This window comes from Ammospiza caudacuta, chromosome 17 (assembly GCF_027887145.1).
Source record: "Ammospiza caudacuta isolate bAmmCau1 chromosome 17, bAmmCau1.pri, whole genome shotgun sequence".
Lineage (NCBI taxonomy): Eukaryota > Metazoa > Chordata > Aves > Passeriformes > Passerellidae > Ammospiza > Ammospiza caudacuta.
The window spans coordinates 3,291,533-3,308,361 of NC_080609.1; the positions used below are offsets into that span (position 1 = coordinate 3,291,533).

Sequence of the window (16,829 nt, forward strand, 5' to 3'; positions counted from 1 at the left end):
GGGCTTTTTTAATAGAAAACCAGTCAACTAAATCACTTTTAAACCTGCTTTCTTAGTCACTGAATGACACATTCATTCTGTCCCTAGCCAGGTCAGCTGTGGCATCAGATTTTATCCACTCCAGTCCCCAGAGCCTCCAGGGACAGACTGTGCAGTCTCCTGGGGCCAGCTGTACACTGTTTGATCATTCCAATAAAAAACATGCACTGTGCACAGTAAAATGGGCAGAGAGGTTTAATATTATTAATATTTGCATTAAAAGTCACTCCAGAATTGTGCTAGGGGGAGAATTACTGGATTGAATGAGTAAATTACTCATTTACTGTGTGAGGACACAAGGGGAGAGCTTAGAGAGAGGCAAAGAGAGTTCACACTCTCTTTGAGTGAGAGCATGAGCTGATCCAGGTCAACAAACACATCCCACAGGTGAGAACAAACAAGGAGAAGGTGCCATTCCTCACCTGGGTGATCTCCTGTTGGGTTCCCAGTGGGAAGGTGTTGATGTCCAGGTTTTGGACATTTCCACTTCATCTATGGGTACTGCAGGGCTGGAGCTGGATGGAGTCAGGACTTGCCAAATAATTCTGGGAGCTTTAGGAAGAAGTGTGTGAAAAATGTTAAACCAATCTGATTAACTGATTTTAGAACAGTTGCTGGGGGCTGGTTTTGAATGCACTTCACTGCCTGGCTCTGTGCAGCCTGAGCTGGTGTCTCTGAGAGCTGCGTTGGTGTAAATCAGCCAAAAATCCCATTTTTCCCTGGCTCTGCCTTCTGCTACAAGTGTCACCCCATGTGAAGGCTCTGCTGGGCACCTTTCCCACACATCCCTGATGGAAGTTTTCCTTCCTAAAGACTTTCCCCCAAAATAAAGTCATCATAGCTGGTAATAGGACAAAGGGAAATGGCCTCAGGTTGTGCCAGGGGAGGCTCAGGTTGAATATCAGGGAAAATCTCACCACAGAAAGGCATGGGGACATGCACTGGTGGGGTCACCATCCTTGGAAGCATTCAAAAAACAAGTGGATGTGGCACTTGGCTCATGGCTGACAAAAATCCACCTTGATTTCAGAAGTATTTTCCAACCTTAATGCTTTTGTGATTCTATGAAAACCCATGCTGTTTTTTTTTTCACTCTGCTAGCTTTCCTTGATGAAACATTGGCCTCACATCAGAAAGCATTTCTGCTTTCCCCCTAATTTTCTTGATGGCATCAAAGATGCTCCATTAATTAACACATTTGTCCTTGAAAAAAAGGAACTTTTCAAGGAACTTCTGAGGTGTTTTGATGACTCCTCTTGATGAAAATGCCCTTTAGCAGTGATCTAACAGGTCTAATTGATTATTTGGATAAATGTGAGTGTTGGAGCTGGTGTGCCACAATTTATTAGGAGACCCCTGTGGGATCACAGCTGATTCCTCCTTGTGTTCCCTACAATGCACTTGTGTTCAGGCACATGAGTTGGGATCCCATTTGTTTTGCCTTCACAAGGAACATTCCAGAACCTGTTCACAGTGCCCTGTTTCTTGTCAGCATCACCATCATCATCATCACCACCATCATTCCCTGCCTCGTTCAAGGCCCTGCTCACAGCTGAGCCAGCCTGATGGTGAAGGTTCTCCTGCCCCACTGTTTCAGGTGGATCTTGTCTCTCTCCCACCATTCCTCAACAGAATAAAAAGGAACAAACCCTGCAGCACTGCAGCCAGAGCTGGTCAAACATGATGAGAGCCATGATCCCATTCAGAGCAGGAATTTTGGGGGAGGTATTTAATTGTGGTGCAGCATCCAGGAAACATCATCTCAGCTCCAGGTGGGTTGGTACCTCCTGTTTCCAGGAACTTCAGTCCCTTTCCTGTTGGTCTTGGCAGATTTCCTGTCACTGAGTGTTGCCACATTCTCATCAGGCTCCTCATGTATTACAGCGTCCTGAGTGGGTCGCTGCTGGTGGTGAGAGGGATGGTGAATCTTGTTTCTTGATTAGAAGGCTGGATTTATTGATCTATAATATATAATACATTATAATTATACTAAATAGAATAAAGAGAGAGATTTGCAGAGCTGCTGCTAGCTAGGCTAAGAATAGAAAGAAAGAATCTATAACAAAGTTGTGTCCAAGGACTCAGTCCCTAGCTTGACCCTGTGATTGGCCTCCAATTATAAACATGGGAACATGAGCTAGTCAAGGTGCCCCTGTTGCATTCCACAGCAGCTGATAATAATTGTTTATGTTCTCTTCTGAGGCCTCTGCCTTCCAGAAGACACAGAAATCTGAAAGAAAGGATTTCTGTGAAAAAATGTCTGCGACACTCATGGTTTCTCCTCATCCTTTATCTCCCTCCTGCTGGAAGAGGGGCCACTCTCTTTCCAAAAGCAGCTGCCTCAGTGTGCAGGAGCTGATCTCAGGTGCTTTGCTCAGTCACAAAGCAGGGAGCAGCTGCCCAGATGAAGTTAGGGTGAGCTGAGCCCTTCAATCCAGCAGCAAATTGGTTTCCTTCCTCCAAGGGTACTCCAGAGCAATGTAAATCACTCCAGAAAAAAGCAGAAGGAAACATTGTTTTCCCTTGCTAAGATGAAAACATTAGATACTGAGAGATTTCTGGGACTGGGAGAGTGAGAACAAAAGGAATAGCTAAGGCAGAAATTGAAATGCTTGATCCAAATGCAGAAAGTCACTGAGCTCCAGGTGTTGTCCTGTGCATTGGTACTTATTCCCTTCCTATTTCACCCACTCCTTTCCCTTTCCTCTCTCTTTAGTGGTAATTGTGTTTGCCAGCTGGCTGCAGGACACAAATTCTTTATATTAAAAATCCTGCTGATGTTTTTTAAAAAAACAACCAAAACTTTGAGGTTAGCTAAAGCAAAAAAAAAAAAAAAAAAAAAAGGAAAAGAGAGAAAGCTGAGCTGTTTTAAATGGTCAAATTCTGCATCATTTTTATTCTTCCTGCTTTTGAGCTGTCAGACTTGCTGCTTTGCTATCTGCAGGGGCAGAGTTGTCTTCAGTCTCGTGATTTCTCATGAATTCCAGCTTGATGTTATGGTTTAACACAAAACTCAGGAACATCAGGAGCACCATAAAGGACAGGGATGAGGGGCTGGCAGTCATGTGGCTTCTCTAAATCCTGCCTCACTGCCCTTGAGGCAGTGGCAAAGCAAGTTTTCTGTGGGTCTCCTGCTGAGGGATTTTCTCCATGGCCTCTGTTTAAAAGCAAAATTACTCCAATCACCCCTCCCAGCCCAGAGCCTGCACAATGGAACCCAAAACTGTTTTACTTGTGCAGAGGGCAATAGATCAGAGCAAATTTAAACATTCTGACACAATTTACTGCAAAGACTTTCACAGTCAGGTGGAAAATCATCTGCTTTGCCAGTTGAAGAAGATGCAGAGTATCTGAATTGTCCCATTCCAGCTCCAATCTACAAAAAACATTTATTTTGTGTGCTGGGCAGGTAACATTTCCATGACAGCAGAAAATGGGCATGAAAAAAGCCCAGTTGATTGTAAACATAAGTGAAACTTATTTGATTTAGATTCTTTGTGTGTCACCAGAAGAGCTCTGCATTTCCTGCTGCTCTTGTCTGTGTGGGCTCTGTGTCACCAAGGGAGGGTGGGGACATCACTGGTGACTGAGGACACCCTTGTGCTGGGAGCAGGGACAGGTCATTAGCACTGAAAAGCCATTCTGAGCTGCTGGGAGGAAACTTCTGCACCTTTTGGCCTCTCAGCCAGTGGAAGAGGTTGCCCAGGCAGGCTGATCAGTCTCTCCCTTGGAGATCTTTAGGAGCCAATAAACTCCAGCCCTGAGGGATCTGATCCCATTGCTGGTCCTGCTTGGAGCAGGAGGTTGGGCTGGGACTTTAAAAGGTCCCTTGGAGCCAGGGTTATTCAGGAGGTCTCAGTGTCAGCCCTGCCTTGCTGCAAAAATTGGCAAAAATTCCTCCTTTGGGCAGATTTACACCCAGGAGAAACTGCTTAATGTATGGAGGAGAATTTCCATCTGTCTGTCCCGAAAGCAGGATTTTCAGCCCCAGTGATCCCTGGTACTCTGAAAGCCCTGGGAGTCTCTGAAGGGGCAGGTTTGTTTGGATTTTGTGTTACTTGGTACTCAAATTGTGTTGAGCTGACACTGGGATTCCCCAGTGGGAGCTGCCACTTCATTTGATAAAATTCACTGCAGAGGATGATCCAGAGAGGGTTTGCCTGCTGCTCTTTGGTTACTGCAGAGACTGAGCAGGGGGTTAAACAGTGCCTACTTCCCATCCAGCATCCCAGGGCACTCAGGCTGTCCCTGCAGGAGCACAGGGACACATCTGTGTTTTCATGGAGCTGTCACCCTGTCACTGCAGGGAGATGTGACACTTGAGCAGCCCTGGCACAACCCTGTGTGTTCCAGGAGCATCTGCAGTGTTCCAGACCATCAACCCCAGCTCCTGTGCCTGCCACAGCTCTGGGTCACTCACAGGTGCCCAGCTCAAACAGAAACAGCTCTGGTTTATGGCTGAGCTGCCAAAAATCACATCTGCTAAGGTGCTGTCACCATGGGAGGTGGGAGCTGCTCAGGCCCAAAAATGCAGCTTTGATGGTGGCAGGCACTCAAAAACCTTTAAAACCTCAAGAGATGAATTCTGGTTGATGTCACTGCAGGACATGAAAGAACACAAGTTCACACTGCTTTTCTCAAGGTGAAGAAAAAAGGGAAGTTTATTTCCTGACTTTAACATTTATAGTTTTCCAAGAGTGACAGTGGATTGGAGGGTGACAGTGCCACCTCTCCAATGACACTGGACAAACCAACAATCCGTTAACTTTCTCCTCCTCCATAAAAGAATGCAAAACAATGAGTTATTTACAGAAAGTGTGTGAGAAAGTTCACTACAAGAATGTCAACATCAGAAGGCTTAGAAAATCTTAAAAGACCAGGGTGACAGGTTACTCTCCAGATTTTTGAATTGCCATCCCTTCTGCCCCCTCTTTGAAGATGTCACTTGCTGAGGACAGTAACCAGCAGCTCACTGATGCTTTGGAGCTGCCCTTTTAACACATTTTCTGTGGCTGCAGTTTTTGATGAGCTCCTGCAGGATGTGGCAGGGATGGAGCCAGGGGAAGGGAGGATGCACAGGCTCAGCAGGTCCCTTGGGCTGACAGTGGCATTTGCCCAGCTGTGCATTAAGTTATTCAGAAACCTAAACCAGCAGAAAAACAACATTTTTCCTGCCAGTTAAGGGTCTGTGCTGCCTTGCAATGACATCAGCTGAGCTGCTGGCAGCAGGAAAGGCTGGAGGAAGGGGAGAGTGGCTCATTTGTATGGGTAAACATTCTTTTAGCCTTCATTTCTCTCACAGTTTAAGTTCATAAACCCCATTTTCTTCACCCTGCTGTTTCCCCCACGGGTGCAGCATCCCATCCTCCAGTCAGGACCTTGGGTGGGCAAATTCTGAGCTGCACTGGAGAATTTGCCTGCCTTAATTTTGTTTTGCTGGGTTGGTTTGCAGCAGGTTCCTTTTGTGTCACTGCACAAGTGCTTTTCTCAGAGCTGGAGAGTGGGAGAAGGGAAGGAGCAGGGCAGGGGAGCTTTCATTTGTCTAAATTGGAATTGCCAGCTTCAGCTGTCGTGTGTGTGCCTGGAATTGCAGTGCCAGGCAGTGATTATGTCTGTGCTGATCATTCCACTGCTCTGTGAACATTCTAAATGTGCTTCCTGGCTTATGAATTTGTCCCCATGACGTTTGGGAAATGTCCCTTTTAGGCTGTTTTTTTCTTTCTGGGGGCTGCAGCAGCCAGTGGGGTTGGGATCCAGGAGGGGGATGATTCCTCAGGTATCCATTTGTCCCAGGGACAGAGCAGGGGGGAGGCTGCCTTGGGAATGGGGCAGGGGATTATTTAAATCTCTGACCATATTTAAACCTTAGGATTGGCTGGGAGGAAGAGGTAAAGAAAAAAAAAAAACAGCAATTGTGAGGCTCAGTGAGGAAATATTGGGACTTTCAGATGCAGAGGGAGACCTTGGAAACACTGACCAAAGGAAACACTGTTGGCTAAGGAACTCTGAACATTTTGCCTCAGCCCCACACACATTTGAATTTTGTTTATTTTCTCTTATCTGTTCCATTCTCTCTCTGACCTGCTGAGATCTGTCCTGCAGGTTGGGTTGTGGCACAGCCCCTGCCCTTGGGGTGGTGTTGGCTTTTTATACTAAAAACTACTTGTACTTTATTTACAATAATTTTCCAATACCTATCACCTGTGTTAGACAGTCTGTCTCTACTCCAAAGCAATCCAGAAGTGTCACCATCACAGCAGAAGATGGAGGACAAGAAGAAGAAGAAGGAGAAGAAGAAGAAGGACAGGACACACCCAGATCCCTCCATCTTCCCTCTTGAACCCCATTCTAAATCCCCAAAATTCTACTTTTTCACCCTGTGACAAATTAACCATCATTCTACTCAAACTCTTGTGGCTTGTAAATCCTCAGACAAAGTTGGGAATTGTTTCCATGGGCTAAAATCAAAGGCACAGGTGGTTTTGGTGGTTTTGACTCTGTGCCAAGGTCTCTGTCTCGAGTCCTCCAGGGCAGCCAGAGGGATGTCCTGGGTTCTGACAGGGAGGAAAGAGGAATCTTACTCCATGTTCTTAGGAGGCTTATATTATATTATATTATATTATATTATATTATATTATATTATATTATATTATATTATATTATATATCATATCATATCATATCATATCATATCATATCATATCATATCATATCATACTAATATGCTGTACTAAACTATAGTAAAGAATAGAGAAAAGATACAAAAGGTTTAACAAGACACTAATGAAAAACCTGTGACTCCTCTCAGAGTCCCAACACAGCTGGCTGTGATTGGTCATTAATTTAAAACAATTCACATGAAACCAATCAAGCAATGACCAGTTGGTAACCAATGTCCAAACCACATTCCAAAGCAGCAAAACACAAGAGAAGCAAATCAGATAATTATTGTTTTCATTTTTCCCTGAGGCTTCCAGCTTCCCAGGAGAAGAAACCCTGGCCAAGGGATTTTTCAGAAAATATGACAGTGACAGGCCTTGGAGGTTCCTTTCTCAGCCTCCATACTTTTGGAAACATATTTCCACATGAAAGTGTGAAGAACTTGTGCTCCATTTCATGCTCTTCTTGTTTTCTTCCTTCTGTCCCATGGATATTCCAGCTGAGTCCACGTTTCCCTCCCTGTAATTGTGGAGGTCTGATCACATCAGAGCAACTTTTAATTAGAATCATATTTTGCATAGAAAAATCAAAGGCTCAGAAAAATCTTATTTCAGTCTACAATTAATTAACTTTCCTCTGCCTGATGGAATTGAAGAGACTAAAATTAGCAAAATTTGTGGCTAAATCTTCTATCAGCTGTTGCCACCTGTTCTTGTTGTAGGTTCTGGCTGTGCCTGAATCTGTGCATTCATATCTTACCTACTCTGTCATGTTTAATTTGCTCTTCACCATTAGCATTTTCCAAATTTAGGCTAAATGTCATTAAAATGTGCTAGGAAGGTCCCATTCTGTGACTTTTTAGTGTTACTGACCTTCATTTGGTTGGTTCTCTGCACCAGAATGGTTTAATAAATAATGGCTGTACTTTCCCAGCTCATTGGTAGGGTTGTTTGCTCCAGTTTGGTTTGGAGCTTGGCAAGGTGTGGATTCTTTCTGGTTTGGATGTGTGTCAGGAAGTGCAGTCATTTCACAAATCATCCTGGTGTTTAATGGACTGCTGGCTGAAAACAACCACCCAAGTCTGCTTTTCAAAGCAACAGCAGGGATGCACACAAATTAACCAATTTTCCATGGGATAAGTGATGTTTTACCCAGTGGGGGTGTAAGGTTGAATTTCAGTGCACTGCTTGACCTGGCCTTTATCTCCTGACCCTCACAAAGTGAGCAGGAACTCCATGTTTCAAATCAGATCTAGTTTTCCATAAAACATGAAATTTTAGGACATTTTTTAGTCCTTGTGGCAGCTTTGCCAAGGCAGCTCTTTCCTCCTCTTGCAGGAAGCAGCCAACATGCTACGTCTGATCCAGAACAGGCTGAAGGAGGAGGAGCAGCACCTGCTCAAGAGTGGAGGTGAGTGGCATTTCCTTCAGCTCTCGTGGTGGCTGAGGAGTTGCTGAGTGCTGGCTGCTCCAGATGGAAGTGTCCTCTTCCAAGGGGATGTGGGGTGATGACAGAGTCAGCAGGCAGGGGCAGAACAAGGGGAATTGTGACAACTTTAAGGACAGCAGTGAAATGTTCCTCTGGGGAATGTTCCTCTGTGAGATTTTCCTCCATGGAATGTTCCTTTGTGAGATGTTCCTCTGGGGCATGTTTCTTGGGGAAATGTTCTTCTGGGAACGTTCCTGTGGGGAATGTTCCTCTGGGGAATGTTCTTCTGTGAGATGTTCCTCTGGGGAATGTTCCTGTGGGAAATGTTCTGGGGGAACGTTCCTCTGTGGAATGTTCCTGTGGGGCAATGTTCCTGTGGGGAATGTTCCTCTGTGAAATGTTCCTGTAGGGAATGTTCCACTGGGAAATGATCTGTGGAATGTTCTTCTGGGGAATGTTCATATAGGAATGTTGTGGGGAATGTTCCTTTGTGGAGTCCTCCTCTGGGGAATGTTCCTCTGTGGGATGTTCCTCTATGGAATATTCCCCTGGGAACGTTCCTGTGGGAGTATTCTTCTGGGAATGTTCCTCTGTGGGATGTTCCTCTATGGAATGTTCCTCTGGGAACATTGTGAGTATTCTTCTGGGAATGTTCCTCTGTGGAATGTTCTTATGGGAATGTTCCTCTGGGAAGTGTTCTGGGAGATGTTCCTCTGTGGGATGTTCCCCTGTGGAATGTTCCTCTGGGGAATAATTTCCCAGTTCCTCTGGGAAATGATCTACGGAATGTTCCTCTGGGGAATGTTCCTCTGGGGAATGTTCTTCTGTGAGATGTTCCTCTATGGAATGTTCCTCTGGGAAATGTTCTGTGTGATGTTCCTCTGTGGAATGCTCCTCTGTAGAATTCCTTTTATTCTTGGGGAAATGTTCCTCTGGGCAATGTTCTTCTGTGAGATGTTCCTCTATGGAACATTCCTCTGGGAATGTTCATATAAGAATGTTCTGTGGAATGTTCCTCTATCTAATGTTCCTCTTTGGAGTGTTCCTCTGGGAAATTTCCTGTGGGAATATTCTTCTGGGAAAAGTTCCTCTGGGGAAGGTTCCCCTGCCTTGCCAGTTCCCCCTGCAGAGCTGAGGGATGGCCACAGTCACCCACTGAGTGCTGGGCAACCCCAGGGCGGCTTTGGGATTCATTTCCCTGCTCCCAGCCCTGCTGGGCTCCCTCCCCTGGGCACACAGCCCTGTCCCAGCACGGGGCACCGCTGCCTTGAGAGCAGGCTTGGGCAGAGGATCAGCTGCAGAAGGTGAGGGGTCCTGCTGGCTGTGCCCCACCCCACACGTGCTGGGGTGTCCTGCCAAACCAGAGGGGCCTTTCTGGCCCAGAATGATTCTTTTTGACACATCACAACTTTCCCAGATGAAAACTCCCAGTTTGAAATCCTCTCTGTTATCATCAATCTTATCAACAGGATCCACATTTTCCTCCCTGCATTTCTTTGATTTAATGTACCTGCAAAAGGGGAATGCAATTAAAATTTGGGGTTTTTTTCTATTTTTTTTTCCTGAACTACTTCTTAATTAGCATCAGGAGGGCATTAATGACCTCTTGAGACTGTAGAAAGCTCACAAACCAGATACTGCTCTTTTTGAGCCAAACACCAGCCAGAACTTGATCATGAACTACCCCTGGGAATTTTAATATTGCAGGCTGAGCATTTTTATTTGATACTTGGAGAAACTAGGAGGAAAGTTAATTCTCAGGATCAGAGGGAGGGAGAGTTCATGAAAGCCGAAATTGAGTAATGACATAAAACTTGCACTTCACACTTTGTTTGGTGGCTGAGATTTTCAGAGCAAAGTTGTGAAAGAGGAAATTCACTGATTTCTGCCCATCTTTGATCTCATATCAGTGAGGTAAAGAGTGAAGAAGTTTCAGCTGAAATACAGGATTTGTAACGTGAATTACAAGAATATGGAATTATTTCAAGAATTTATTTGCATTACAAGTCCAAGTCCTGCTGTCTGAGAATTTTTGGGGTAAAAAAGTTCAACAGGAGGTGGACATCAGTCACCAGTAATTGGCAGAGTGAGGTATAACATGAAAATCTGCTGCCCTGCTTTGTCCTTGTCTGTGGGTTTTCTGCTGGAAAACTGTCACTTTCCATCTCTGAAATAAAAGGAACTTTACCTTTTAGTGACTGATTTAGCTGCCACCTAAGAATGTGATTATTACTTTTAATGACCTCAAATATTACCATAATACATCTTAATTCAAGTACCAAATTGTCACAATTAGCATTTATTTTAGTGAGAGGAGCACCAGGATCCTGCTTTCCAGAGCTGCCTCATTTATTGCCTGTCCCATCACCTTGGCAAATCCTCTCATCTCTGTCAGCTCCACCCTGGTTTTGTCTGTGAAACTCTGCAGGGGTGGAGCTGACAGGAAATTTGCCTCTCTGGGGCTGTTTTCCAGTCAGGAGCACAGAAGTCAATTAATGAATGTTTAAAGCTCCCCAGGACCTCAGTCTGCTCACACTTAACAACCTGGGCTCTCCCCTGAGTGCAGACACCCCCTCCTCTGTAATTAATTAAAAGCTGCCCTTTAAACAATTCAAACCCCAGAGATTTGCTGTGGTGAGAGTGCAGGAGTGGGTGTCTGCCGTGGCACAGTTTGTTTGCAGAGCAGCTGTGTTAATCCTCACACAGGGAAAACGCACATTTGGCACAAGAGGAAGCAAAGCCAGAGCAGCAGGATGGGCTCAGCACCTGGGAGCAGTTTTGCCCAGCCTCCCCAGGATTCATCCTGCAGCTCACACCACAACAGGCATCACCTGAGGGATGAGAGCACCCCCAGGGACCTGCAGCTGCATCTGGCACTGATTTTATCAGTGAGGAAATGGTGAGAGGTGCTGCAGCCTGAGCACTTCGGCCTTTCAGCTCCTTGGATTTGGTGCTGCATGCTCCTGAGAGAGGAGCCAGGAAGGGAAGAGTAGAGAGGGACTTCACTGTCAGAAACATCTTTGTGAAGCAAGTTTTTGGAGGGAAAAATATTGCATAGAATCCCAGTGTGGTTTGGTGGGAAGGGGGCTTAAAGCTCATCCCATCCCACCCCTGCCATGGCAGGGTCACCTTTTCTTTGCTGAGCATCTTAACACAGTAGAACCAATCTATACCTTAACTTTTATCTATAGCCCATCATAACTACTATAATTACCATATTTATGTTACTGTTCTTTAATAACTAAAAGTTAGTGCATTACAATTTAAGCTAGAAGTTGTTTTTCAGTTTTCTTACAGTGGAAAATTCTGAGACTTTTTTCTACTTGCAGCTTTGCTGCCTTGTTTGCCTGTGCTATCTTTCTGCTTGGTAAAAACATCTTGTTTGAGGTGGGTTTATCCTCTAAGTCATAAAACCCCCTTCTAACTAACACACCCTTTGCTTTCTTAGTTATCTAGAAGGACTGTCTCAGCAATTCTTCTCTTCTATATCAGAACTTGCTTCCATCTCTATTCCTTCATCAGACTCTACATTTAAAAATCTTCCTGTTAAGCACACACATATCTGTGAGACTTCCTTGTCAAACTTTCATCCTTCCCAACACTCTCCCTCTGGTAACACTTAATGAGCCTTTCCCAACAGTGTGGGCTGTGGGTGGTGGTAAATTTGTTGCCATTAATTGATAAAACTGTGATAAATCCTCTCTGCCGTGTGAGCTCTGTTACTCTCACCTACCCACAGCATCGATCAGCTCTGCATTGTCTGCGTCCCCTGACCTTATCTCCTGCTAATTTGGTAGGAAAGGTTCCAAATTACCACCTCAATTCTCTCTGCAATGAAGCTGCAGGAGTTTTGGACAGCTCTCAGTTGAGTTTCTGACTGAGAAGCCTAAATTCTGTTTCTCGTAAAGGGGAGCTGTGGGATGGAGGTTGAGTTGTGCAGGTCTGTGTTAAGAATAAAAGAAACCCATGGATATGGTACCTACACAAAACTGGCAAAATTGTTTAGGGTTATTGATCAAAAGTCTGGTGGGATTTTTTGTTTTGTTTTTTTGGGGGGGTTTTTTGTTTGTTTGTTTTTTGTGTTTTTGGGGGGGGCGAAAGGTTTTGGGTCTTTTTGGGGGGATTGTTTGGGTTTTTTGTTTGTTTGTTTGTTTTTTGGTTGGGTTTTTTTTTTTTTTTTTTTGCTTCCACACATGTCAAATCAGCTTTTGTCTCCTACATAGCAGCTCCATAAAACCACTGCACCAAAAAAAAACCAAAAAAACAAAAACCAACACTAAATTATCTGAAATACTGTTCTTAAACAACATAAAGATTTTGAACTCTTGCTACAGATCAGCCTCTGAGAATTATCTGCCTGATGAAATTACACATAATTAAGTATTTGCAGCAGTATAAAAATGAAAAATGTCTTTTGTGCTGAGCAGGGAGGAAGTTGTTGTTATTTTTCTGATCTTTGCTTGGCAGGAGATGCTCTGGGAGAGGCTGATCCAGGCAGGGATGTCTCACCCATCTGCTGCCCCTGTGCCACATCAGGGCTGCTGCCATGTCACAAATCCAATTGCCTGAAACTCAGGGCTTGGTTTCCTTGTTAATGTCAAAGTGACACCTGGAACAGTGTATCAGACCCTGCTTGGGGAAGGCTGGAGGTGGCTCTGCTGTCAGGTGTGGGTATTGGATGCTCTGGTGCTGGATTGTGTGAGAGGAGAGGCCAGGCAAAGTCACTGACTGCAGCAGAAATTCGATTTATTTCCTCAGGTTTATCCAAAATTGCAAAAACTTTCTTGAACAGAAAGGAGCAACTTGATTGTTTCTAGACTGAAATAATTTTTCAGACTCTTCAGCTTATTGCATTTACAGATATTTTTCACTTTTTTCACACTTTTTCTAATGCATTTTCTCACATTCTTCAAGAGCTTTTTATCAATTTAAAACAAGACAATGCAGAATCCCAGAATGGTTCAGGCTGGAAGGGACCTTAAAACTCACCCAGTGCCACCCCTGCCATGGCAGGGACACCTCCCACTGTCCCAGGCTGCTCCCAGCCCTGCCCAGCCTGGCCTTGGGCACTGCCAGGGATGCAGGGGCAGCCACAGCTGCTCTGGGCACCCTGTGCCAGGGCCTGCCCACCCTCACAGGGAACAATTCCCAATTCCCAATATCCCATCCATCCCTGTCCTCTGGCAGTGGGAGCCATTCCCTGTGTCCTGTCCCTCCATCCCTTGTCCAAAGTCTCTCTCCACTTTTCTTGTAGGAATATAAATGAACTATATTTTTTTTTAAAGTAAAATATTTTGTTTTGAAAGTATAAAAACAGAAACACTTTGAATTTCTCAAGATATTTCCTTTATTTCTTTTGACCACTGCTGTGCCCAGGATTAATTTAAATATGGGGAAGTATTTGCTGTAAAACTGAAATTTTCAGTGACTCTGCCACTTTCTGTTGTGCTCCTCCAATCAGCCCACCCTGCATCCTCTTGCTTGGTCTGTGGGATGAATAAACATTGATTTTCCCCAGCATTTGTAAATCTGCACTACTGGAATCTTGTTCAGCAATAACCATAGGATTTAACTGCTGCTCCTGGTTGCACCCTTCTGCTCCAGATCTGATGCTTTAAAATCTGCCAGCAGACCAAGAAAAAGCCCCATTGAGCAGCTGTGGGGTTGAGGGTGACTCCTGGATGATTCCTGGATGATATTGCTGGTGCCTGGGCCATCCATCTTCTTGTGAGAGACACTTGGAACTGCTCCACAGGAGCTTTGTGTGGTGCTTGGTGGGTAATTGCAAATTCATGAGCTAATTTAATAGTGCTTGGATGGATTTTTGGCTTGTAAGCCCGTTAGAAATAGTTCTGGTCACCAAATATGACCTCTTGATCAAATGGGCCCAAAAATAACCTGACTGCTCACTGCTGCTAAAACTCCAAATCCCAGTTTAAGTGGAGCTTGTCATCCTGAGTTCATTTTAATTACTTCAAGTGGCTGACACCTATTGGTTTCTCAGGCAGTGTTAATCATCCTCACTGATAAATTGGGAGTTTGGATTCTGTGGATGGACCAGGCTGGATGGACTTGGAGCAACCTGGGTTAAGGGGAGGTGTCAATAAAGTCCCTTGCAATCCAAATTATTCCATAATTCTGTGACCTTAAAATGACCATGCAAGGTAAATAAATGCACTTAGAGCTACCTCTCCAACCTTGTTCTCTATGTTGCTGTTACTGCCCAGTTTTTGGCTGCACAACTCTGAACATCCAAGTTTTCCATGGAATTCCTAGGAGTTACATCTCAGTACTGGCTGAGATGGACTGAATTCTTCTGGCTGAATTCTTCTCAGAGATGGGTGAGAGATCTCAGTTTTGTGCTAAGGACAAAGGACCTTCCCTTCAGATATTTTTCTATCCAAGCTTTTCTGTCCAAGCCTTTCTTTCCCTTCAGCCTGCAGAGCTGTGGGTTTAGGAGTGTGGGTTTGGTGTGACAATAGGATGGGTTTGGCAGAGCTGAGGCTTTCAGTGGGCACTGGGCATCACTGTCCTTCAAAGCACATCAAAAAACCCCCAAAAACCCCAATCCCACCCCTTTGCTTGTTGCTGTTCCCTTGTTTCATGCTATTTATTCCATTTGGGATCAAGTGGCTGTCAGTTGCCCATTTGATTGTTCTCATGATGTTTTCTCCCCCAAAGCAGCATCCTGCTGGCTGCAGTAATTGCTGAGGAGCAGTGCCTGTGCTTGCAAGGCAGTGATTTTCTGAAATTGGACACACTGCACAGCACTTACAGCTAATTCCAGAGCATATCAATAAACAATGGCCACTGTGCTCATTATCCTCACCACAGTAACTTCTTATTTTACAGCTGGATACCTTTACTTGAATGTTGATGCAAACTACCAAATCTGCACTGAAATCACTGCTAAGTTATTAAATCATGCTGCTTTTCCTTCAAGCATTGCAAATTACCAGAAATTAAATCATTTCAATGTGATATTATCTGTCCAGGTATCAGCTCTGGATTTTTTTCTGGGAGCAGGAACAAAAATCCCACCTTTGGAGATCAGTGGAACCAGGGTGTATTTTTTGTGGCTGGACAGTTTTAAAGGAAACTAATTTAGTTGACTGAAACCCATGTTTATGAAATAGAAATGTTGAAATGAAAGGCAAGTGGGGTTTAAAATGCCAATATATCCTCTCTCAGGCTGATATTTGGAGTGTTTTCTGTGCAGCAGAGGCAATCACAGCAGTGGGGAGATGGGCCCAGCACAATTTACAGACTTGTTCTGCTGATTACCTTTTCATAATAAAAATACAAGAGCTGCTTAAAACCTCAGTCTGGAGCTTCTGCAAGCTGCCAGCTTGGCCTCAATTGGGGCACATGGATTGCTGAATAATAATAAATAAGTCTGTTGTGAGAATTCTAATAATACTCATGTAAACCCATATAAATCTCATAAGCCAGCTCCATTCAGTGGCTTCTGTACTCCATGTACAAGCACATGGCAATTTGTGGTTGATTATTTTCATTGCTTTATGCTGATCCTGAGAAAAATCTGGGTTTTTCCTTAAGGAATGTTCCTTGTCTCTTCAAAATTGATTGTAGTTGTCTGTGCAGTGATACACAAATGAGACTGTGGCTTCTTTAGGGCAATAAGTCTTTTTTCACGTGGTTAAATGAAACTTTCTGAGTTATCACTTTTTATGAATACTTTTTAAGAATTTAAGAATATTTTGGTGAGAGCTGGGCACACTGGGTGTAGAGTGAGGGGTGGGTATGGAGCACTGCTTAGGACAGGTCACACTGGGCTGGTGTTTCATTTAATCCTGATAGAAAGCCTGTACTCAGCTTGTTTTTGTCTTATATATTTGAAAACTTTCTTAGTGTTTAATTTAATCCTGATAAAAAGCCTGTACTCAGCTTCTCTTTGTCTTGTATATTTGGATAATTTCTTAGCACTGTCCTCTGGTTCTGTGTCCTCGGGATTTAGGCTCAGCACAATTCAGCTCAGCTGATAATTCAGATTGTACATGGGCAGAGCTTGGTGATAGCAGCCCTTGGGCTGGACTGGAGCAGTAGATTTGGTTTTGGGGAGTGGAAAAGGTGCTTGATGTCATTTCAAGAGGGAGCAGGAGGTTTGGAGGCAGGAATTTGGATATTGCTGAACTTGCAGCTGTCACTTCTCTGAGCCCCTGGCAGGAGTTCAGGGCAGTGATGCTCTGAGCTCTGTGCTCCAGGATTGCAGCCAGGCTGGTCAAGGAAAAGCCAAACTCTTGCCATGGGTCTATAACAGGATTTATTTAAAAGTCACAACTCAGCAGGAAAAGTGCTGTACTGTGGTTATTGGGAATTGGGAATTGTTCCCTGTGAGGGTGGGCAGGCCCTGGCACAGGGTGCCCAGAGCAGCTGTGGCTGCCCCTGCATCCCTGGCAGTGCCCAAGGCCAGGCTGGGCAGGGCTGGGAGCACCTGGGACAGTGGGAGGTGTCCCTGCCATGGCAGGGGTGGCACTGGGTGGGCTTTGAGGTCCTTTCCAAGCCAGGCCATTCCATGACTTGCTGGGAGTTCAGGTGATAAATTTCTATTTCAATTTGGCTGGAAAGGCAATCCAGGCTTTTTAAAAGCACAGGGGAGAATTTGTTCCCCCTGTCCCATCCCACCCTGCTCTCTGGCAGTGGGAAGCTGCAGCTCCCTGCTCAGCTGGCACCTCATGCTCA

The 16,829-nt window shown here is 44.7% G+C and overlaps 1 protein-coding gene across 4 annotated transcripts in view; it reads left to right on the forward strand.

Annotated features, from left to right (window-relative positions):
• The window catches only part of CLUAP1 (clusterin associated protein 1), a 62,873-nt gene that overhangs the window by 33,988 nt on the left and 12,056 nt on the right, over positions 1–16,829 (forward strand). For all 4 annotated transcript variants that reach the window (XM_058816094.1, XM_058816095.1, XM_058816092.1 and 1 more), the window contains one exon: positions 8,036–8,108. In XM_058816094.1, coding sequence (XP_058672077.1) covers positions 8,036–8,108 — 73 coding nt within the window. The remainder of the gene's footprint in view (positions 1–8,035; positions 8,109–16,829) is intronic.